Here is a 24,534-nt window from a genome sequence, read left to right as displayed (position 1 = left end):
ATGTCTGACTGAAATAAAGTGTGCTACAAGTAGGCTACGTATATTTCACCTGCAGGTCTCATAGAGGTTACTCTTAACGGTTCAAATTCTGTCTTCTGGCAATCAAGATAAAATATTGCTTAGAAAAGCACAGATTTACAGACATAGTAGCCAACACAACAACTAAACACTAATATTTGAGCAATTTGTAAATGCGTTTCATGACTGTCTTGTAGGTTTATGGTTAGTGCCCCCTAGTGGCCTCATTCGTTCATATTCCATGTTGATTCAGACAAATTACAACTTCACCATGACATACTACATGACAGAATGAAAAAGATATGAAACGTGGCTCAGCAAAAGTAGTCTGTTTTTTCTCCTATTAATGATGTTGATATAAACAAATATAAGTTAAATATGCAACTTTACAATTGACGATTCTCAAAAGAAGATTGTTATTAATTTTATTTTATAATAGTACATTTTTATTTTATTTTATTTTATTTTATTTTATTTTATTTTATTTTATTTTATTTTATTTTATTTTATTTTATTTATTGTCAGGCACTCCACGGTCAGCTCCGCCAAACAGAAACATTTGGGGTCCTTTCACTTCACGTGTGCGCCTGCTGCTCTGCCATCGTGAGACGGAACCATGCCGAAGTCAAAGAGGGACAAGAAAAGTAAGCTAATAAATGTTAAAATTATGATACTTATGAACATACTAATTCAGTTGAGGCTTTTTACTGGTTGCTTTATTAATGAGATATTTTGGATTAGTGAAAACTAGCAAAAGTAAGGGGAACAAGCTAACGCTAGCTTAAGATTTGTTTCAGCGTGGCTCTAACACTTACTGCTCGGTGATATTCATTAAACTTTTCTCAAACAGACTCTCTATTTTCACTTGATTTCCTCCTCAGTTTCGTTAACAAAAACCGCCAAGAAAGGGCTGGAGTCAAAACAGAAGTTAATCGAGGAGGTGAGTATTTTTTGGTTTGCTGTCACCATGAAAGGACTAGGGTCCAAGATTATGCAGCATTATTTGTGTCTGTTCTCACACGCTCATATTATTTTTATTATATTATTTTCTTAGTTACGGAAATGTGTGGACACCTACAGAAACCTATTCATATTCTCCGTGGCCAATATGAGGAATAACAAGCTGAAAGACATCAGGACAGCATGGAAACACAGCAGGTAATAGCATCTTCTGATTGTCCAGGGAGCATCCCTCTACCTAAGTACGCAGGTCCCTATTTGTGCCAAGTGTTTGCTCTACTTGTCACACTGCCCAAGCACCTGAGAAGACTGCAAGCTCTTAAAGGATTATCAGAGGTCACAGGGACTTAATTGGGTCACTCTGTGACATGGCTCATGTGATTTATTGGAGCCAATAAGTTGGATCAAATATTCGTTCATTCATTCATTCATTCATTTTATTTGGCACTTAAAATACGATAAAAACACAACAACAGTAACAATAGCGAAAGTACATTAACAATATGCAATTAAAGAAAGAAAAAGCATAAAGGCATGCCAGGGAAACCCCAGAAACCTTCAAGGGGCTTGAATAGGAGGTTTCCCCAAAAGAACATTCAAACTTTAACTAATATTCATAGTTACTATCAGTAAACGCTCAGATGAGGGACTGAATTAATAAAGACAAATGGAGCGCTATTCTGCTTGAAATATGTAGATCAGCTGTATATTTTTGAATAGTAAAGTGAAGAAAATTTAGCATCCATTGCCAATTAAGTGTTGGTACGTTTTGATTTTTATCACACACTGGCCTTCCTCCTAACAGTTTGCAAATGTGCTCTCAAGTGTGGGTGTTGTGATGGAGCCTAAAGTCAAGTGTGTGACAGGATTGTCTCTGTTTCACAGATTCTTCTTCGGCAAAAACAAAGTCATGGTTGTTGCTCTTGGAAAAAGAGATACCGACGAATACAAAGATAATTTGCACAAGGTAGGCAAGATATTAAAAAAAAAAACTGTCAACAAACCTGAAAGCATAATAACATCTATCATAATTGGCAGCAGAGACTTTTATTGCTTTTGATAATGTTCAGGTCACCAAGTATCTGCGTGGAGAAGTGGGTGTACTGTTCACAAATAAAACAAAGGATGAAGTACAAGAGTAAGTAAGGCTTTGCTAAATTCAGTTGTTGTAACCAGTATTCAGACACTGCTCATCGACTGACTATGTGATGTTCTTCTCCTACAGGTATTTCAGTCATTTCAAAGAGGTGGATTTTGCTCGCGCAGGCAATCAGGCACAGATGGACATAACTATTGATGAGGGACCTCTTGAACAGTTTCCTCACTCAATGGAACCTCAGCTGAGGCAGTTAGGACTTCCCACGGCTCTAAAGAAAGGTGAGATTGAAAGCTTGGCCGGATGCTATCTTATAAATGCATTCTTTATTAGTTTGCAGAAATCCATAAAAGAAACAAAAGAGAACCAATGTGATCGTCCACCTCTGAAAGCTTGCTGATTTCCTTTGAAATTTCCTTGAGTCTGTCAGCTCTTATTGCTGCTTACTTAAGTTTTTAGCGCACCTACTTAAATGGGTGTAAGTGGTATATTTCTTGAACAAATTTTAGTCACAGGGAGCATTTATGTCAGCAGGAAGAAACATGAGGTAACGACTGAAGGCTTTTCCTGCAGATGAAGTAACTGTTGGCATGATCAATGTGTCCTTCAAAGCCTTGTCATGCACTAATTGGTATTTGCGACTTGATGGCCCTTCCATTTTTTTTGTTGTTTGATAGGAATTCACTCTTAAACAACTTTCACAAGATATCTGTCTAGCAGATAACCTTTTGGGGTAACTTGGCAAATTGATCAAAAACTACCAAGTCAACAAGTTTGCTGTCGTAGCCAAATATCAAACTACATAAGACAAAGAAATTCAGTTTGTATCAGTCCAACAAAGCCAGCCTGGCTTCCGTGTTGCAGCCTTTTATTTTGTTATACTCTTGCCAACGACTAAAAGCCAGTCTGAGGTTTATTCTTGTCTGGTCTCTATCCCATTTTCTCATCTTATCTTCTTTAGTCACTTTAGCTCTGAAATAATCTTTTAACACAGAATACCAAGCTTATATCTTTGTGTATTTAGCTGGAGACCCATAGTATGTGTGGTAGTGTGTGACGTAGTGTCATAAAGCATTTCCTGGGACATCAAATGTAAAATACCAAATAAACGTAGCATCAAAGACAACAAGCGAGAATGAAACACCATTCTTACTACTGCAAACCAGTACTGTAAAACTATAAAGCTGTTATATTTACGTACAGTAGTTCATACTGTTGCTTTAAACATGTTTGAGTGCATCAGACACTTGATGCACTGGAAAATGACCATTGTGACCATTGCTGCATTGGGTATCCTCTTGTTATTACAGGAGTAGTAACACTGCTGAAAGACCATGAAGTCTGTAAGGAGGGAGACGTGTTAACTCCAGACCAGGCTCGCATTCTGGTGAGTTCTTGGCTGTTTCACTTGATTGAAAGAAAAAATTCAAGAGTAACACATACAATTGAATTTCATTGGACTGATGGTTTAAATTGCTTTTTTGTCCACAGAAACTCTTTGCCATTGAGATGGCAGAATTCAAGGTGCAGATCAAATGCATGTGGAACTCAGAAACAGGAGAGTTTGAGAACATTGCAGGCGGGGAAGAACCAATGCAGGATAATGACGACGATGAAGATGATGACGATGCAGAATGAAACTTCTGCAAGGACATGCGCTTGTACACACATGTTTTAAAGTCAGTTTTGCCTTCACTAACAGAGACATTTATTTTGAATACTTTCATCCTGACCGGCAGTGTCGCCTCTCATTTGTCTTTTTATTTTTACCTGCAAAACCAAAACTTCTGTCTTTCACAATGAGTCTGGGCTGTGGACAGAGTTGTTGTTCAGTAAACACAGTGGATTGGAGTCAAAAGAATCACTCTTGTACATGAGTTGTGTTGATGCTGCTTGTTTTTTTATTTCTTTCAAGATTTGCAAATGCATTGTGGGAAAGGCTTGTACTGCAAGCAAATACTCTTTCATTCAAACAATTAAACGCGTCACCATTAATGTGTTAAACCCACCCATCTCATAGAAATTATTCATGTAGGAAATCATTTTATGTATGAACATTTAAGGCTTCTGAAAACATTATTTTTCAATCGAAGTATATGTAATTTCTGCATTAACAATGAAGTGCTCTTTTACATCGACAAAACTGTTGATTCATTCAAAGAAAACAATTTCAAGAAAAAGATAAAGCTAATTAAAGGATCTCTATTTTCTGTGAAACAAAGATTGAGTGGACTGTGATGCAGATTTAGTTTCACAACAAGAGGAAGCCCTCATCTAAAGTAGTTTGGACACTCATGGGTTACGAGATTCCAGGCTTCTTTAAAGGCATCGACCACTCTCTGATCCAGGGGACCTTCCTCCGCAGCAGCCAAGTTCTGCTGAAGTTGCTCCATGGTAGACATGCCGATGATGACTCCATCTCCAGCGTCACCCTGGAAACAGTAGTTTAAATTATTCTTTCAGGTGGCAAAATTGTTTTGATGAAATTTTTTTGTATGCAAGTTGGGAGGCACAAGTCATAAGCAGTTATACATTTTGGAGCCACAGCTGGAGGTATAATGTTGAGTAAATTGTGGTTGTACAGTTGAAGATTTAAAATGACTTTAAAAGGTAGGCAGGTAAACGCAATCAGAACGAAACCTCAATTTAAAACAGACTAATATCCTACAAACGTATTATGCATGACTACTGATGCAGTACTGACAAATGTGCCGTTAGTAAGTGTGGAAAAATAAAAGCAAATTTGAGTTTTTAAAGTTACAGTAGCCAAACAGTAAATAGAAGTCATTATGAGGATTAAATATTGTATTGAATATACGGTAAACCCATACTGACACTGTCACTGTAGCTATATATTGCACAGCGGGTACCTTAAGTTGGGAGTGGTGGTACATCCAACGCATAGCGGCTGAAGTCAGGGAGGGCTTCTCTGAGCCGTACGCTGTCTCTAAGGCCTTTTGAACCAAATCTATGGCCTGAAAATGACTCTGCTTCCAGTACCTTAAACAAAAAAAGGAGGACACTTGTAACTGGTATTAAAGTGTTTGTGTAACATGCAGCAACATAAACAATGTTGAAGGACTTTTACCTGTCCCTGTATGCTGCAGCCCAGTTGTTACCAAAGAATCGTCCTGCAGGCTGAGAATTATCTTTGTCTTCGTAATGATACTTCCCTGTCAGAAGGCCACCTGGCAGAGGAAAAGTAATGTCAGACCTCACTGTGCAATAAGTACTGCGAGCACATGTACAGAGAAGCAGTTTCAAAACATGACTGAGACAGAAAATGCTGATGGCAGATAATGTTTCCATCAGTTTTGTCAAATTAAGACTGATGGAAATGTCAGGCTTTCATGTTTATGTCATTCTTAGTTTTATCTGACAATGGCGCCAAAGAATATGAAATTTGTCGGGTTTATTGAATTTCCCTTGATCTCAATAAGTACTTCAGTCTTAATCAGAGTGATGGAGCAATAGAAAGGCTTTGCCATCCCTGGAGCCATACTGCGATTATGGCTAAAAATAAAAGATGTGATGTGTGATATGTAACCGCTTAGTAAGCATGAAACATTAACATTTATCACAATTGTGAACTGTCTCCTTTTGAATGAAACAATTTCTACAACGTGCACCACAGACGACAGACTTACTGCACCTGCTAGAGGATTGTAAGCATAGAATCTCATCCCATAGTTTCTGAGACATGGCAGCAGCTCTGTTTCCACCTGCCTTGTAGTGGCATTGTACATTCCCTGTGAAAAAGTAAAGATGCAAATACCGGTTAAAAGGGTCAAATATTAATGATAACAGGTCTAGAATATCCCATTAGAGATTAGTAATGTTTAATCGATGCTTCATTGCTTAACAAATCAAATGTTACAATGTAAGGAACAGCATTTCTTATGGAGGGCAGCAACAATGCAAATAACGAAATGCAATTCCTACATTATTTTAATTATAAGAAGTCAAATAATACCTGGTACACAGTGGGAACTATCCAGTCGTTATGTCTGCAGAGGCACACAATTTCTGCCACTTCCCACGATGCATAGTTTGACAGGCCAAACTCCTTGAATTTTCCCTGAGGATGACATTTTAAACACAGTTTAATGTAATAAATTATCATAAGCAGAAAATATCTCAGCATCAAACGTTAAGCATGCAGTTTTATTTATTCGCTGTGGACAAAAGTGCATCTTTAAGCGATGTGTTTGAGGGATTTTACTCGTAGAAAATAAGCTCCCTGGTCAGATCACCTCTTTGTACAGCTCATTGCAGGTCCTAAGAGTATCCTGAATAGGGTTTTCATGGTCAGGGGCGTGGAGGTAGAAAAGGTCCACACAGTCGGTCTTCAGCCTCTGGAGGGAGGTTTCCAGCTGGGAGCGGACACTCTCTGGCTTCAGTGTCTTCCCATCCCAGGGGTTGGCCTTAGTAGCTATGCTGACTGTGAATGAACGTCAGATTAGCACTGAGGTTAGCTAGCTAGGTTAGCTAGACCCTTTTCACAGCAGACATTTTGACTTATCGCAGTAGGAGAAGCAGAAGTCCACTTAAAAGAGGGCCTGACTTACTTAATGGAACCAAGCAATTGTTAATACACCTCTGGTTTCCTACTGTAACACATCAAACGTCTGCCATGGAGAAAGTAAGTTATAGTTTGCTGGAACATACCTAACATCATCAAAATAGGAGTAGTTCATGATTTAAATGAGAGTTTGAGCTTGATTTGACATGAATTGTGTGGAACCTACACAAATATGTATTTATTAATAAATATACGCACAAAATACAGAAATAACCAGAAACATGACATTATAAGCACTGAAAACACTGCAGAGAACTAGTAAACGTTAGAAGTTGGTTACCCACAATTCAAAGCGGGTGCCAACTGCCAACCAGCAGCAGGTGCGTTGCTTGGTTACATCAATTTAGAAACTTGTGGCGGTTGGCACACACTGATAAACTCTAGTATTTCTGTTTGCTAAGAAAATGTGTGCTTCCGATAACTTACCCGTTTTGGGGAGATTCATGCCTCCTATGACTTCTTCTGACTTCCCGTTCACGTACATGAAGGCTGTGTCCAGGTGGTTGTGCCCCCTACCCAGGAAAGCCTTCGCCATCTCCAGGCTCAGCTCGGCGTCGGCTCGTCCCCCGAACGCCATGGTGCCCAGTAAGGTAACCGGCCGTTTAGCTTGAGACGACGACATGTTCCTACGAGACACAAGCCTCGGCAAGCGTACTAGCACGTCTTTAAAAGCGTGGCCCTGTCGGAGTGTGCACACTAGTCTGCCTGTTATTACCCACAGCATGCTACAGTACAGCTGTGCAGCACTGAGCATGCGAGACCAGACAAGGCAAAGGTCGTGAAGGGAAGCGGTAATTAGGGAGCGTCGTGAAGTTACTTAACCGGTTTAAAACGCAGCGAAGTTAAATTATCAACTCACAACAGCCGTTTGGCTTCTTGGTATCTTTGGTTCAGGCAGTGCAAAGTTCATTTTTGCGACCATTTCCTGTTGTTTTAGTCACGTAACCTTTGAAATGTTAATATTTGGTCAGTCGTTACAAAATACTGCATATAGGGCACTTGTCACAGTTTGGCCACAAGGTGTCAGCAAATCACCATCCATTTTATTAAAAGGGTTCATAGGTGTCTCCTGCCTCAGGTACACAAGTGTTAACGAATGCATCCCAATATAACAATCCTGCACAATATTTTTTGTTTCATTAAAGCTATGGCATTTAGCATTTGTTTAAATTGACCGAGAGAGTTCTTGATTGAACTATGTTTTCATTTTTTGAGACAGTGGTTTGTGGCATTACTGCATGGTGTTGTACCGACACATGTTTCTGATAGTCTGACAACCCCATCTTAGTCAGTGGGCTAGGCTACATAACAGAAACACTTTTTTAAGTTTTAATTTGATCCAGTTTAACAGCACCACAATCTACATCCTACAAAATGATCATCTACAGCTGAATTACCGCCTTATGCTGTTTCAGCATAAACTAAACATTTTAATAAAGGAGGACTTAGTGCAGGACTGTTACTTTAGAAGAAACTGATAATTTGTTAATGGTTAGCAACAGGAATTTGTGATAAATCCTCTAGTGGTTCACGCATTTAATCACCATTAGTCATTTGTTGGAGTGACTTGAATTTTCCTGTATTGATATGTAAACTGAAAGGTTAGATCATTCGTAGATTATCTGTAGCAGCTAAAGGAACTGGAAGATTCATTTTATTGTCATTAGACTAATTTGGGTCGGTGTTATCTGTCCCCACTTTGGCAGCAGATGTCTTGGATGGACTCTAATATGTCTGGGAGCAAATTAAAGCAACATGCTGTATTGGTAGTGCCCTCAAAGGCTGCACAGACAAGCGTTGACCCTCGACTCTTTCGGGTCATGAACACACATGCGTGCAATGAAAGCTTTGTTTAGAGAGCAGCACCCTCTGACCCTTTGACCGCCCCATCAGCTGTTTGCCCTGCAGAGTGACCACCCTCCCCTTGACACAACCCCGAACTTCCTCTGTTGCTCTACGGGCGATACTATATCACTCACTTTTCCTGGATGTCAATGTCTGCTGGCTGTGCAAACGCTCCTGTTAGCACTGCAGCGCGCATAATCAGCGGATATTGTTCAGTGCGCCCACTCACAAACTCCAGGTCACATGCGTTAAATTAAATAAACCAACTTTCAGTATAAGGGGGATTTAGGGTTACTCGTTCTGAATCCCCCAAACGAAGTCACTGATGCGCAACAGAGGAATCAGGTTTACGCTACTCCTGAGAAAACCGAGTTACCAAATCTGTGACCGCGCGTTGCCGACTGCAGGGTGTTTTTCCGAGAGCTACAGAAGCTTTGAATAATAGTAGGACGCCTCTCCTTGCGTCCCCCCCTCCTACCCTCCCCAAACCATTGCCATCATTACCAAGTCAATGGAGGGAGACGGAAAGCGCTCAGCCTCCGCGAGTAGTTGCCCGTCAGTCCAACATCTGCAGTGACGAGGTGAGCAGCGGGTTTCAGTCAGCGCTTGTGATGGCTGTGCCATTTTTGGACAGTGTTGGTCGTTTCCACGCGGAAGATCCTTTACGCGCGTATTAAGTTTATCCAAGTTGACTGCTCGATTATTTAAATAGTTATTATTATTATTATTATTATTTGTATATTGCCTCTTTATTTGTTGTTTTTTCTCGTGCTGGGTAATAATGTACCCATGAATAAGTTTGTGTGTAGTTTTTGAAACTACTGGCTAATCTAAGAAGAGGAAGATGGACAGTGTTATTTTTTCTTTTTTCCTAATATTTATTAAAGAGGTTCACACTTCCCGATATAACATTGCCAACAATCTCCAACCCTACATGTAAGTAAAGATTTCTCTTGTTTTTTTAGGCTGTTTTAGTGGATTCATTACAGGTAATAGTTACTCTTCATTTCTCTTAAGATATTTATCACATGTTGTTTGAAGTTTGGGAAAAGTTTGGTAAATCTACACATCCATAAACTTATGTCCAAGACTCAACCAAAAGCTGCCAAGAGAGATTTGAGAAGATGATTTTGCCGCTGTGCACACTCATCGTGGTCTTTAATTTGGATGTACAGTGTTACTGCAATTTCCATAATTATATAAATGGCTCCATGTGGATAGTCTGCACAACATTATCAAGCTTGTTTTGTTATGAACCCCTAAAGGTTTCAAACCCCTTTTTTTTTTTTTTTAGAAGAGCTTCTCTGTTGTTACCTGTCACTAATAACAATAACTAGCAATAAGATCTTTTATAAGCAATTATGTGTACAGCTTGAGGTGACAGTGATTACTCTTGTTTATGAGGTGAGCGACTGGCTCCTGCTGATCGCAATACGCCTTCCTCTCTGTGCTTGGAGAGCTACCAAAAAGTAAATGTTTCCGTGCTATGCAGTGGATGATGTGAAGGCAGGCGTGCCGGTTAACCCACACAGACTTTGCGCAAGGAGGACAAAACATTAGAGTTGAAAGCTTATGAATTTACCTGCGGGACAAATAGTTAACTATTGTTCTGCTGCCATTCAGTCTATTACATACAAGTGAAAACATGTACGTAGGAAAATTACACCATGTTCTTGTTGTTTTCATTTATTCTTTAAATCATGTGCAGTAAGGTGTCTCAGAAATTGCCCTTCATCTGATTTTGTTTCCCCAAAACCTGTCTCTGAAACCTTTCCAGTGGAAAATTCTTTCATGTCCATGCCACTGTCTAAATACTACCCAGTAGCACATTCAGAAGGATATTGAGTTTAAGTTGAAGTACAGGTAGTATCTTGTATCTCAGCGTTCTGAAGGCTGACGTTTGAGGAATTCCCCTTAAGTCTTTAAAAAAATACCTAAGACCAGACATCACAAACGGCCTTATACCTTAGCACAGCTAATGCCCTCACAGGCATTACGTCGTTGACAACTCGAAAATGACTCATGCAACTTTGTCCATCTATCTTCACTGCAACATTTCTTTGAGCGCTCGTAAATTGCCCTCTGCCATCTGTACATCTGTAAAAACACTGCAGAACATTTTGACATGTTAAGTATTTTTCACCACTGTTTTTGTTCCAGGCCCAATGTGTGCTTGGAGAGGGAGGTGACACTGGTTGCCCAGAGGCAGCCGTGTGTGCAGGCCTTCACACGCATGGTTAAAGTGTGGAAGCAAGGCTGTGTCGGGCAGTCGTGGTGCATGGGCTATGAGAGGAGGTGAGTAATGCACCTCATTTGTAGTCTGTCTACTCCTCCCTTTCTGTTCTCGAGGCGTCTGACTTGGCTCTTATGCAAACACTCACAACTTCACCTGCAGGGGATGTAGTGCTTTGCTGATAAAGCTCCGGCTAGAGCAAAGCATTAATTAATGGTTTTGTGTTGTCCGCATGGCTCATGCAACCAGAAGAATTTATCTGAGAGGCCATGATTCCTAGTTTAACTCTGTCACCAAACGGCATCTAATAGGTTTAGATCCAGCTTTCTGATCTCCTTTTTCCTCTTCATTTACTTTGCGCTTGTTCTATAATCACAGCTTTTAACCTGTCATACAGTTAAGTGCAAGGTGTAGCCCCACTTCACTGGGTTTACCAGCTATTTAACACACAGCCGTCTCTGCAGCCAACATTCCTTTGAAGGAGAGTCCTGATGCTAACATTTTAGCCCGTCTCAAGGATTCTGTTACAGGAGTTTCCCACTGTGCCACTCACGATCGCTTTCTCTGTGTTATTTACCCTGTTTTAAAGTCAAAGGCTGCTTTGAAGGCAGCATAGGCCACAATTACTCGCTGTAAACAAAAACGTGTTTCCACAATGTGTAATGACTGCAGAGCAATGAGAGGGGTCCTAAAGTACAGGGATAGGGGCAGTTCTCAGATGTAGAGTCTGCCAGTCTCACACTTTAAAGTGATGCCTTGAAAGCCTGGGAAAATTAGTTTGTTACTTCAGAGGCTTAGTATTTTGATTGGACTACTTGTTTGCCACATAAGATATTTAATACTATAAATATGTAGGACATATATATTTTCTGTTCTGTTATTGCTTTAAAGGGTTTGACTGACAGTTTTTTTGACATGTTAACAGGACGGCGTACTACACAGCATACAGACAGGTGTACAGACAGGATTATCAGACTGTCTACAAGTGTTGTCCTGGATGGTCTCAACTAAATGGGGAGTCTGGCTGTCTGTATCGTAAGTATCTTTGATTTTAACATTTTATGTCTTTTATGCGAGCATATGTGCAGCACACGTATTTACTTTGAGGCAACAAGGTGCAGAAGGGTGCGTCAAACATCACCTCGCCATTGGTCCAGACCTCTGAAGGAAAGGGTTTCAGAAAGAGGTCAAAAAAGTCAAGAGATGCTTTGCCCATCCAGACTCCTGAGCAGATGTTATCCGCCAGTGCCATTTCCACAAGCTGTTACGACATTACAACTAACTTCAGATGTAGATACTGGGGACAAAAATCTTAAGTGCTGCAGGAGTTTAAGTGTTGACATTTGTTCTCAAATTGGATTAGCTTTGTAGTGTCTTGTTCTACACTGGGAGGTAAAAAAACTTTTACAATCTAAGTGAGGTCATGTCTCTGCAGCGCTGCTGAAGTTTAGCAGAAATAGCATGTCTGGCAGACAGCTTTGGCCTGGCTGGAGATGCACTGTGAAGAGTATAGTAGAGATCTAAATGGTTTAGCCACTGCACTACCTTTACTCGCATTTTTACTCGCATTTTTTTCATTTATAGAAGTGACATAGCAGTGCAGGTCAGAAGGTTGCATTTTGGATATGAAAATAGAGAAGCACATCCACTGTTTAACCCAACCGATCACAGTCATTGGTTCCCAAACATTACCAGGTCATAGTGGACACCTGCTGATATGCACAATAATAACAAAAAAAACAAAAAAACAAAAATGAATTTCCCAACGGGGTCCATGTATGGAGTAGTAGTGCTGTTGGTCACACTGAGGCTGCCAGCAGGTCATCTCCTTGCGGATAAGCTTAGCTTCACACTGCTGAGACCAAGAAGCCTCCTTTGATGGGATTTTGCAGCCAGTGATCCACATCGCATAGCCTGCATACCATAGACAGACCCTTGGCAAAGCCTTCCTGTAAACAGTTTGTCCCGCTGTCCAGTGGATGGACAAGAAAGTTCCCACTTCCCTGTCCTCCTTTCCTGCCTGGAACCGACCCATGTGCTTAGTGCCCTTACACCCCGAGTACAGGCAGATTACTCTCTGGGATGACCTTCTGAAGGCTTGTGGATGGGGAGTGGGAGAAGATCCCCTGCATGTTCCTGTCATCAGTGTCTTATTATGTCCTCTTCAAAGAGCTCTTTGTTGCAGAGGAGAAGGTTACAGTATTAAATTATGAAAGGAAGCATTACACTGTCTAATCTTCGATGAGTCTGTTTTGTTTTAAAACACTCATAAAGAAATGTCTCAAAGACATTCCTCAGGACTGCCCAGTGCCTTCCAACACTTAAGTTAGACGTGGGGGTGCTGTGTCTGTGTTTCGCGTGACAATGGCTGCTTTCTTCAGCATGAAGGAGGGCTTTTATCTCTGTAACCGAAGACGTGGCAGCACTTTGGGATGGGACAAACTAATCACCCTTTTCTCTGAGCCATTGAACCTGGATAAAAGGAAGCTCACACCACAATCCCACCAGCCCTGCACACTTTGCTCTGTGCTATCTGTACTGTACCTCAGTCATGCACAATGCAATCTGTGTGGCTCCGACATCCAAAAGGGAAAATCTGCTTTGCAAAATGTACAGCTTTAGCAAATCCTCTGAAAAAACCCAAATGAGGGGAAGATGGGAATGCTTTGTGTTGAGATAGTGATTTAGTGTTGGGCACTTTTGAGGTTTTTTTATGTCCCTTGTTGCCTCTTTTTCTTCTCCGTGTGTATGTGTGTTCCCTTATAAAATCAGTCAGTCAGTGTTGGGTAATTAGCCTAATGACCTCTGGTTATTGTGAGGCAGTTGAGCGTAAATGAGGGTCTAATCATGTGCTGTATCTACAAGTTGGGTAGTTTGTTGGTCTGCTCCTCCTTCTGCCCTTTCATTTTAGTTCACCTGTGTTCCTTTACCATTATATCCATCCGCTGAACTGTACTCTAATCCATGGTCTCTGTTGTTTGTGAACGCCAACATTCGGTCTATAGCATAATTAATCATATATTTGGAGAGAGAATATCCCACAGCACAGCAAAAATCTGATTTTTTTTCACATTTTATTTCCTCCTCCCTCTTGTTTTCCATATCATTCTGTTTTAATCTGTCACTGCTGTTATTGCTACTATCATCTAATTATGAAGGTTTATGCTTTTTCCATTTAGACACTAGCACTGATTTCGATTTCCTAAGCACGTTCTGATGTCTGTGGTTTGGAGGTTTTGTTTTCCAAGTTCTGATGTTTTCCAGCATTATTGCACAAGGAATGCACAAACAAGAAATTATGTTTATATGCTCTTCTGCAAATCTTGTGGTTAATATTTTTTATAATACTTTCCATGACATTTTGTCAGCAAAAAAATCAGCCAGGTGGAGTCTGGAGCCAGAATGTGGTGCCATCTGAAAAGTGTAACTGAGGAGACTTTTGTGTGTTTTGAAAAGGCTCCAATTTGCTCAATAACTATCTGGTTTTTCCCGCAACTGAAGAGTTCTTGACTTTGTGATGGCGACTTCCTCCACTTGTGTGTTCAGAAGACCTTTCAGTCAGCGAGTTAAACCTTTTAGTTTAGTGTGCAGCCACGGGACAAGTGAGGATGGCCAGGGTTAGCCGGGAGTGGAAACAAGCAGTTATGTTGATTGACGGCCACAATAAGCTTTGTGACAGGGGCTGAGGAGCAGGGACAATGGCTACTCCAGTTTGTCGTCCTCGTTAACTGCTGAATGGGAACTGGCCCCCTTTTGTGGTGCGACTGGCGAAGGTATCTAGATGTGAAATAGGCCCTGTATCCAGAAAAGAGGAAGTGGTCCTCTGTCTATCCATGGGTGGTCTTTTGTCTGTGTTTGAGTGTGTCATGGAACGCAGCAACAACTATGTCAGCGGTCATGGGGACCACTTTGCGCATAGCTGAAGACAAATACACAGACCCAGACGCATACTGAGAAACCCAGACATTACATGCTGAATTATACAACAAAACAGTGGTGTTGTTTAGATTGTTTGGTTGATCAAAATACTCCCCCTGGTTACCACACCACTGCTTTTGATCTAATGACTAAGTGCAGCAAAGACAGCGAGGTCAGCAAAATACTCAAAACATCTTGACATTCACATTTGTTAAAGTTTGTGGAACTTATGTGGGTGCGAACAAATATTAATTTTTTCTTAACAACGTGACACACATGCTATTATCATGTCTCATTTTGTTGTATGGAGCAGTGTAAAGGAAAAGTAAGTGTCTCACTATAGATGATTTTATGATGTTTTTTTTTTTTTTTATCTTTCTTATGTAACTGAATGGCAGCATTTCTTAACCACCTACTTGATTCAACCAAATGCAAAAAGTATAGACACCACTTGAACATTGTTGCAGACCAAGCACACTCCTATGGCGTGTTCCTTGCATCCTAGTGCCGTATATTTCCTAGCCAAGTGACACACACATAACTAGCCATCCAGGTAACCTAAAAAAAACCTTAATCATCACCTTCTTTTTTCGCTTCGGCGTCCAGTTCTCATGCTCATAGTAGGCACTTTCAGCAGTGGAAAAGGGTCAGCATGGACTGCCGGACTTCTCCACTGTATTTTGTTGTTTTTCACCATATAATGACAATAAATACTTCTTATTCTATGCAGCCCCATATAAAACAAGCTGTGATGCACTGTGTGTTCACACACCTTTCTATCAGAACCAGCAATAATTCTTTCAGCATTTTGATCTACAGTTGCTAATTTGTTGGATCGGACCACATTGACCAGCCTTCGCTTCCCCCATGCATCACCCCTCTTCCTTGGACCCCTATTGATAGGCACTTACCACTGAAAGCCTGAAATACCCCACAAGAGCTGCAGTATTGGAGATGCTCTGGTGTCTGGCTCAAATCAAATCTAAATCAAAATTTAGCTCTTGCCAAAACCACACTCACATCATACCTCTTGCCCATTGTCTTGCTTCTAACACATTCAATTTTAGGACAAAATGTTCAGTTACTGCCTTGATATATCCCACCCTGTGAATGAAGCCACAATAACAAGTTAATCAGTGTTATTTACTTGACCAGTGATTATAACCAGGTGGTTAAAATTTATGGCTGATCTGTGTACAATTTAATGTAGGACACAGCAAATGCCCCACTTATTCTAATTGTACTGTTTTGCATATTGGAACATTTTTTGTCGAGCATTATTATGCTTGATTTGTCAAACCAACCTAGTTTAAATGGTATTAAAAGGTTTTCAAAGAAGCCTGTCAGAGATCACATGACATAGCTAGTCCTGGTTTTCACAAAACTCTTCGAAATGGCACATTCCTCTGCATAGCAAAACATGATTTGTTGCCTCAAAATACAGTACTCGGCACTGTGCATACCAATTATGGCACCAAACGGAGCCCTGAGCGCAGGCCTTTGTGTCTGTGAAATGCTCTAAATGTGGTCTCCCTCTGGGTCACACTCTTGGGGTTAAACAGATCGACAGAGCCTAAACAAACACAGGGGTTCCTCTATGCTGATGTGGTCATCCCCTTCAGAAGCTGTAAGTGTGACACCTGCTTGTTGGTTTTCAGTTTTTCTAGAGTTGCTGACCCCTGCTCTGTCTGTCTCTTCTTTTTGTGGAAGCTGCTAATCCTCTCAGAGAAGGTGTCTTTGTAATAGAGTGGAGGCATTCACAGCAACAGGCCAGAGTGAGTTTTATGCCACGCTGCATGCCACATTAAGGAATTATTTCAGGGAAGATTAAGCAGCATAAGGGGCTCAGAAAAGGGGGCTGCCCAAAAATGCTCTGGTTAGCTGCCAACACTCTTGTGTGTCTCACATCTCTAAAGAGGGAATGTGCATTCCCCTTGTTGTCGCTTAGTCATGCTACCCCAAAGTGACTCTGAGAGGCATCTGACCTTTTTCTTTGTAGCTGGTGTTCATTTCAGGCATTTTTTCCACTCAATTTAGGAATGTCTCATTAATTTGATCTTTCACAGCTGGTAGTAATATCATTATCCCAAAAAATTTGGATCTTATTGAATCTGTGCAATTAAACCTGACCAATGAGTAATGTTTTTTTCCTGCTCGTCTGTCATCAGTTACTTTCACCACATCAAAATTCCTTCACATTATATAATCACAGAAGTAGGAATAGATATGTTCCTGTATCATGGTTTCTGTAGCCACACAATCTTGAGGAACTGGAAGTCATCATGGGCTGATTAGCGGTGGTGAGCTGGTATTCCTGTTGGAATAGGATTTCACTGCCTTCACAAATTGGGTAAAATATTCAACTGTAAGCTATTTAGCACAAGATATATACATTTGAAATTGTGTATTGAACCGCCAGTGTGTTTATGTGATGTGTGGAAGATGGGAAGAAAGAGATACTGATGTTTTTATTAGGGTTGTGTGTTTTATAAAGCAATACTACATGTGTACGGGTGGGTTATCTGTTGATTTTGATGGTCCAACTGTTCAGCAGGTGTCTGAGGACGGGGCCAGATGACAGGCGGATGTTTAGGCTGAGTGCTAGTCTCCACAGAGCCATCTGAATTTGTTGAAAGACATGCATGAAATTACTCAGGCTCATATGCGATTATTAGAGAAAATACTTCTTCACATTCATCTCCTTTGTCTGGAAATGTTATATTACTCCCTGTGGTAGTCGCGACATGGTACAGCTCACACATCTTCTCATTTCCTAAGCTGAGTAGTTGTATCTGTTTAATTGTACACCTGTTTAAAGTATTTGGAAATGTTTTGTTGATTATTAATAAGTTTTTTGCTTCAAATGATTTAGAATTGTTTGGTTCCAAATGAAATTTGGATATAAGGCAAGTGAAGACACTGTGCTACTACTATATGTAACATGCAACATACATGAGCTGAAAGCGGGAAAAACAGCAGTAATGACAGCAAATATAAAGTATGTGTATATGTTGAACTAACACTGATCACTATCCATCACTATGACCATATATGGCTCATAAAAAGGAATCAAAAGCAGTAGCGCCTGGTGTGATGATTGATGATCCCGTCTCTGGTTGGATTAGATGCACAAAAATGCATATCTGGCAGAAGATGCTAAAATTAATCTGGCTTAACAAACATCTTAGGGAGCACTGGTATTTTAATTCCTCCTGTGATTAGCTGGACTGTACTTTTTACACTCCCAGTGTCCAACATCAATCTTTGGACCTGTCATCGATAAGCACTGTACTCTGCTCAAGAGTTAGTGCAAAAAAACAGGCATGTCTTTAACAGTTGTGTCTTATTTCACACTGATATGAGCCTGAAAACACATCACATATAGATTCAGGGAAACAGACCTACACTTGAACTGTATGTGCACACACAGTTTAGGTGGAGGGCTGTCATGGTTAATGTGAGTGTTGTGTGAGTTTATGGAATGCAATAGTACACCTCTGAGGTGGATTCACATGTTATGAGCTACCTAGTGGCTCTCCGTGTTTACATGTCCTGGATTCTTGGAATTTCACGTCTTAACTAGCGAGAGCAGTGTGACATACGGGAATTTATGGACACAGTGTCTCTGGCTCCAAGAGATGGATGAACCACGAACACCCTGTGGCTCACCCAAGCATATGTGTATGATCACAGTTTGTGACAATGATCAAAGGTTTCATTATCAATCAAGGTTATTCACGGTTAACTTTGTGTGGGTAAGAGTGCAGATTCCCGTAATAGTCATACAAGCTGTTGCTGTCTATCATTTTTAACAGTCAGCACTCTTATTCTGTGCTTGTAGTTTAGAAATTTCTTTTAGTTGGCCAACAGCCTGCTCCTTTTCTCAAAGCCAAGTGTTGGATTCCTCTTACATTGGTTAGTGTGAATGGAGGTGAATCAAGGTTCCTCTTCAGACGGGAGTTAACAGGCCGCTGATAAGTCTTTGATAGAAAGAGGTCATTGTTTGAAACTGCATATGTTGACATCTCATGACAACTGCCAGGTGCCTTTGCTTCACTTACCTGTTTGTCTCTTACCACCTCATCTGTCCACATGTACACATGCAGCGGTGTGCAGCTACGGTGTGTGCTTCAATGGGGGCCAGTGTCGGGAGGGATCTACGCAGCTTTGTGACTGTCCTGCAGGGTTTAACGGGCCCAGCTGCCAGTATGGTGAGTACATACAAGTTTTGTGTTGTGTAGTTTTTGTCTGGTACAGTCTATATTTTTCAGTGTTTTGTTATTTGGTTCCATGAATGCAATTATGTGATTGGAGGGGAACTCCTATAAACTTTCGCCATGCAAAGTTACGTTAAGAAATTGTCAGCATTTCCTTGTGTCCATTTGCTATTATTGTCTCTGGATGGAGAATATAATTTGAGAACTAGGTATGATGATAAAAAAATAAACAGACTAATCAGTAGCTTAACATGTGATTCTGATCCATTCCAGGCATTTTAGCCTGCTCTCTAACTCTGTTTAAGTGATAGACTTTCTCTACAAGTGAATGGGAATCTCCTCACATCAGCAGTTGGCTTACACGCCAGAAAGCCAAGAATTTTATCAGCAATTCCATTGTTGAATTTGAGCCGTTGAAGTAAAACAGTGGAGGATTTTATTGTTTTTCTGATAACACCACACGACAGGAAATTCCTTTTAGTGTCAACTATTTACCAGAATTATCCATGTCTTCCTGACATTAAGCCCTCCTAGAGGCTTTGTTGCATCAAGTCAAGTTCAGACTGCAGAACAATTGAACATCTTTTTTTTGTGTTACAATGGTCTGACCTAACTTAACACTCTCTTCTTGATCTACACATTTGCCATTCTCACAGGCTTTTTTGTAGCAACATAATGTAGTTTCATGATACCACTTTGCACTTTCTGCTTGACTCACAATCAAGACTTTGGAATTGCTGCACTGACAGCTTTTCTCTAGGTTCAGGGGTCTCTGTGGCAGCTAAGCTGACCTGGCTTAGGTCTGATTACTTCATGCTCGAATGAAAGACTTAATCGTTAGGACGGAGGATCCATGAAAACACATGCCCAGTGAGGTGCTGCTCAAGACCATTGGGTGTCTAAATAAGCTGGTTCTGATGGGCTTTATATATGAAAAGATTGAAACCATCTGCTAAACATAATCTTTGCTGACCAGCATTCAGTATTTACCTAAAACTGAGCATATAAACATTATCAGAAGTATAAAAGACTCACCATAAACACATATAGACCAACCTTCCTTTCTCATTAGATGCAGTTATGTACAGGTATGTGAATTACATGTGTAAGGGTGCCTTTAGGTTCTGTGGTAGGATAGGATGCTTGTCCTCTATATAGAAGTAGTAGCTCATAGTAGAAGCTCATTATCAAAACTGAACCAGTTCTGCTCAGTGTTTTGAGCAAAAAATTTAAAACTTTTATTTCATATACTTAATTTTAGTTGTCTTACCAGTTGTTCTGTAGGGTTTCTGCCACAGCTTAATTTTATTGCAAGAGGTGAGTAGGTAGAATGGTAAATGGTCTTGTTTTTAAAACAGCACCTTTCTACCTATTGGTACTCAAAGCGCATTACAGTTACAGACACATCTATCCATTCGCTCACACACATTCATACATTAGTGCCATGCGAGCCACTGCCACCCTTCAAATATCTACTTTTTCATATTATACAATTGACATGTTTTGGTCTGTGGTGCCAAGTTCTCAGAAACTATTGTGGGTCTAACACATACACTTAAGTCCTAATCTTGGATGGCTGTTGTTAAATTAATCTTTGTGCCCTCTCACTATAAGACAGTATAAGGTTTTACCCCCAGCCTGCCCTTGAGCTAGGCTTTGATATCAGCGCAACCATCAACCACCTCCCTTACTTTTCACACGCTGAGCTCCACCAGCATTGTTCTGGATTGTGAATGATAGCTGTCATGAATGGGTACCTAGGGGCCCTTACTGGTGGAGTGCTATGCAGAGCCCCCACACCCTGATCCTCCCTCTATTGGAGGCTATCAGTCCGTAAACTCTCAGGCAGTTATATTGCTCTGTGATTGGCACTGAATGGGCAGCTGCACGAAGGGTGTGGGGCTGTCAGTGACTCGCCTGACCAGGGACAACACTTGGGATGATTGGAGTCGGACTAAGGCAGGAATACACTCGCATCTGTTGCTTTTTGGGGGGTTCTGAATGTTCCAAATCCAGGTCATGTCAGAGTAATGAATCCTGAGGGCAAAGAGAATCACTGCAGGCCATGTACAAAACGGCTCATTGGAGAAAGAGCAATAACACCCCTTTAATGAATGACTGTTCATTGAGCGACAGCTCTGATATATTGTTCAGCCATTATAAAGATCACTGGTGGTCAAGCACATACCATTTTGTTGTAACTCTGTCACATTCCTGAGCTCTGGATAAATAACCTTGGCGGTCGTATAGATGTGAGCACAAGCTGCTCTTATAATTCAGTTACTGCTGCGGTCCACATCTTCACACAGCTGTCAAACCCTGCTTGTTCTCTATTGACATGTTTACGTAAAACCTGATGCCACAGAGGAGGATGTGGCTGAGGACGAATGTGTTGAGCCGCACTTTGCTCGGCGATTCACTCATCATTTAATCACTTCAGGCGGTTCTGAGCAGCATTCCTCTGCAATCGCATGTGGTGATATCCCCTTAAAGCACTTTTGATGTGGCTTGTCTATGTTTGTGTATAGCAACTGGTGTGTGTTTATGTTGTTCAAAGGGGGCAATTAGTCCTCCACTCTCAATAGTTGTCTGAAGCCGTCATCTGTTTTGCTTTTTAGTTGGATTGTGTTTTGGTGATATATAAGGCCATAATTGCCATGTTTTTATTTCAATGTTTCCTTAACTCTGTATTAAAGCAAAAACTGATGCCTAGAGGCTTCTCTAGTCCTTTCATAGACAATAAATCACATGTTTTGAATGGGTCACCAACCTCAGCTTTGTACATTCCAAACCATGATCCTATCATACAACATGATAGATTGGCTCATTTAAACGTTTCTCAATTTGACATGACTGATGGAGACTTCTAATGATAAGTCATTGTGCTTATAAAGATCACTTTCTTTTGATGTGATAGTCCTATAGCACAGCAGTTGAGGGTTTCCCTGTATTTTGTGTGAACTTTTCTCACTAGTTTGAGGTACCCTCTGCAGGAAAAAGGTGTAGTGAAGGTGTTATATATTTTAGTGCTACAATCAGAACAATCTTTGATCAATGATGTTATATTTCTTTTAACATGTACTATTTATTAGTTCTAAACACGTATTCTTGCAGTTTGAAGATTGAAACCAAGTTTGGGGTACTTTAAGGTTATGTTGTTAAATAAAAGATTACTACAATCCTGTAACTTCTGCTTTGCATTCATTTAATTAAATTGTTTTATACTGAACTCAGTACTGGAAGGCCACCCTCTGTGTGTGATGCTTTGACATTTTTAAAGCTCTCTGTCTATATCCAGTGGGCTTTAGTCACTTGGTGCCTGATGTACTTTGTATCCAGCCTGTCATCAGCAGACAAGTGGTATCCACTGGGATCTGCAGCTTCCAAGGGTTTCAGACCTCTGGCAGGGCAGATGTCTTCATACCAGCCGACATCTGGGCTCAGCTACAGACAAACAGACAGACGAACAGAGAGGCTGGCGAACATTCTTTGTAACATGAAACTTTACCGTCTTAGCTTAAGAGCTTTTAAAGCTACCTTGTGTATCATGTGCTTAGGTGAAAGGTAAAGCAGAATATCTGTTATCTGAAGACGACATTAACGTTAAATCCTTAAAATCCTACATTATTTATATGTAGCATACTGTGAAAGGCTTCACTGAAAGAGGTCTTTCTCTGTTGCAATAATTACGTATCTTTTTTTTTTTTTGTAACCTTACATGCAAATCTTGGCTCAGTTTTTCGTTCACTGTGATGCCAGGAGGACCAGCTTGTTCTAGACATCACTCAACATGGACTTGTACTGATGACTATCATCATTGTCATTATATTCTGTAAGGCTCTCAGGCATGTTTCTCAGCCACCGCAATGTTGAGCTTGCAGTCAATGCAAATGCCGCTCTGTCATTCCAAGTTACTTAACTTTATCCACCCAGATTAGAGCTGACTTAAATAAAGCTCCTTGGTCTGATTTATACCATGTTTCGCTCAACTAAAATCTGGTAAAATAAGTACTGTGGATATTTTATTGGTAACTGTATATTGTATTGGAAAGTTTGCGTTGCTAATGCACAGACGCCTTCCGCTGAAACAGATGTGGACTTATTAGGTTGTTATTCAATTCTCATTTAAATCCTAAACAAACTCAATTAAACAGCTCCTTCAGTCATTAGATATTTACATCAAATATAGAGGTGAAAATGAATTTTTCAATCCTGTTTCTATATTCTTTCCATTTTTAAAATAACTAATCACAGCCAATGATCAATCTAAACCAATTCATCTAATTTTCTTTTGTGACATTTTGTTAATAATGTCACTATTGCGTAATTATGTTCTAATTTGGGTAGATGCGCCTGTGACTACCAGTAGGTAGAAACAAGGCCATTTACCATTTGCCAATAACATAGGCCCAATAAAGAACACCTTAGCTTTGAATATTATGTCTTTTAAGTTTTAATTAGGCTTATATACAGTTGTCTGAAGCTCAAAATAATGAGGTCAGATATTTCTGTACGTGACACAAGTCCTTCACAGTTTAATGGCTGTGGTGTTGAGAAAAGACACTGGGAACACAGTGAGATCCCATTCTGAACATCTTAGGTAAGATAATGTGCAATTTTCTAGTAGATGGCTGAAGCTATTTCTAATAACCTTTCTATGATATCAGATCATATAGGTCACAATTATATAATGGCAAAGATTAAAACCTTTACAAAACTACTGTACAAAAGTAATTTTATAATAATGACATTATATACATATTTGAAGAACAGTAGGTGTACGGAGGATTCAAAACTGATCAAATTTGATCCTCACTGACTTTAGTATAGAGTGTTTTTCCTTCTGCTATCCTGATTAATCAGTTTCTGGCTCCTTTCGGAAGTTACATGCTTGTTAGCATGGTTTCAAGGTCAGGACAGGACTCCTGGAGCTATTGTGAGAATTCATTGTCTCTTGAAAGGCCACTTGTAGTGTTGCACACAGACTTTGATGTACACAGACTTGAAACCATGGGTCATCTGGTCAAGAGGCTGAATGTAGAAAATGTCTTAAGTGTCTTTCTGCAATGTGACGTAGGAGGAAAGAGTTGCAGAAAAAGTTAAAAATGCCATTGATGTTGTGTTGTGTGTTGTGTTCTTGTGTTCAAAATGTTATATGCTTGAGGTAGACATTACTTTTATATTAAACAGTTTATCTTTCCATTATAGAGTTGCTCAGTTCATATCAGACTTCATCATGTGTTTTGTTGCTCTTAAATAGCTGTTGCTGTTTAATACATAATAATAATAATAATAATAATACTAATAATAATAATCTGGAAAGTATGTGCTTCAGAAGACTTAGCGTGTATACCTGCAGTTAGCAAGGATGATTTCAGATGTTGTCCTTTGCAGTAGCTTTGTTCCTCTCCTAATAGCTGTCCTACTCTGCAATTACTTAAGGTTCAGTAGTGGTCTTTCCTGAGACTAACAGTCCGGTAACCTGTTGTAGCCTGCCTTTTTGACACCCCTCCTCTCGCCTCACTCGAATGTAGACATAGTAAAATATGTTAACGCAGGCCACGGGCCTCTAACCGATACATCCTTTTGAATTTTGATAAATATGCATCGCTTTCTTACTCACAAATGCTGTATGTTCTTGTCTTGTTTTCATTTTTACATGTTT

At 40.2% G+C, this 24,534-nt stretch overlaps 3 protein-coding genes across 5 annotated transcripts in view; 2 read left to right on the top strand and 1 right to left on the bottom strand.

The window, feature by feature from the left end:
• Positions 1–398: 398 nt before the first annotated feature.
• On the top strand, positions 399–4,082 carry mrto4 (MRT4 homolog, ribosome maturation factor). Its single transcript, XM_084543893.1, has 8 exons — positions 399–662; positions 900–958; positions 1,073–1,176; positions 1,864–1,945; positions 2,049–2,116; positions 2,204–2,355; positions 3,385–3,461; positions 3,566–4,082. The coding sequence occupies exons 1-8, from the start codon at positions 635–637 to the stop codon at positions 3,710–3,712; spliced, it is 717 nt and encodes a 238-aa protein (XP_084400019.1). The 5' UTR covers positions 399–634; the 3' UTR covers positions 3,713–4,082.
• A 151-nt stretch (positions 4,083–4,233) lies between these two features.
• akr7a3 (aldo-keto reductase family 7, member A3 (aflatoxin aldehyde reductase)) lies at positions 4,234–7,503 on the bottom strand. The gene is made up of 7 exons (XM_084543892.1): positions 7,083–7,503; positions 6,328–6,515; positions 6,048–6,152; positions 5,727–5,823; positions 5,163–5,262; positions 4,945–5,074; positions 4,234–4,506 (listed from the first exon to the last, which is right to left on the bottom strand). Exons 1-7 carry the CDS (start codon positions 7,408–7,410, stop codon positions 4,345–4,347), a joined length of 1,110 nt encoding a protein of 369 aa, XP_084400018.1. The 5' UTR covers positions 7,411–7,503; the 3' UTR covers positions 4,234–4,344.
• Positions 7,504–8,759: 1,256 nt separating this feature from the next.
• megf6b (multiple EGF-like-domains 6b) overlaps positions 8,760–24,534 on the top strand; it is a 51,256-nt gene continuing 35,481 nt past the window's right edge. The window contains exons 1-4 of one of the 3 annotated variants that reach the window (XM_084543883.1): positions 8,760–9,082; positions 10,662–10,796; positions 11,660–11,769; positions 18,759–18,863. In XM_084543883.1, the coding sequence (XP_084400009.1) occupies positions 10,735–10,796; positions 11,660–11,769; positions 18,759–18,863 (277 nt within the window). In that variant the 5' untranslated portion in view covers positions 8,760–9,082; positions 10,662–10,734. Of the gene's footprint in view, positions 9,438–10,661; positions 10,797–11,659; positions 11,770–18,758; positions 18,864–24,534 lie in introns of all 3 variants that reach the window. The other 2 variants (XM_084543881.1, XM_084543882.1) reach the window with 2 other exon arrangements.

Source organism: Chelon labrosus (genome assembly GCF_963514085.1).
Source record: "Chelon labrosus genome assembly, chromosome: 4".
In the NCBI taxonomy this organism is placed as follows: Eukaryota; Metazoa; Chordata; class Actinopteri; order Mugiliformes; family Mugilidae; genus Chelon; species Chelon labrosus.
The sequence above is the reverse complement of the archived record's forward strand: the minus strand, read 5'-3'. Positions and strand labels throughout refer to the sequence as shown.

What these genes read in the sequence shown, in the direction of transcription:
- mrto4 (XM_084543893.1), top strand. Translation starts at nt 635, where the DNA reads ATGCCGAAGTCAAAGAGGGACAAGAAAA. An exon ending in AACAGAAGTTAATCGAGGAG is followed by an intron (nt 959 to 1,072) that starts GTGAGTATTTTT and finishes TTATTTTCTTAG; the next exon opens with TTACGGAAATGTGTGGACAC. An exon ending in ACAAAGATAATTTGCACAAG is followed by an intron (nt 1,946 to 2,048) that starts GTAGGCAAGATA and finishes GATAATGTTCAG; the next exon opens with GTCACCAAGTATCTGCGTGG.
- akr7a3 (XM_084543892.1), bottom strand. Translation starts at nt 7,410, where the DNA reads ATGCTCAGTGCTGCACAGCTGTACTGTAGCATGCTGTGGGTAATAACA. An exon ending in GCAATGAGCTGTACAAAGAG is followed by an intron (nt 6,153 to 6,327) that starts GTGATCTGACCA and finishes TGTCATCCTCAG; the next exon opens with GGAAAATTCAAGGAGTTTGG. An exon ending in TGCTTACAATCCTCTAGCAG is followed by an intron (nt 5,263 to 5,726) that starts GTGCAGTAAGTC and finishes TTCCTCTGCCAG; the next exon opens with GTGGCCTTCTGACAGGGAAG.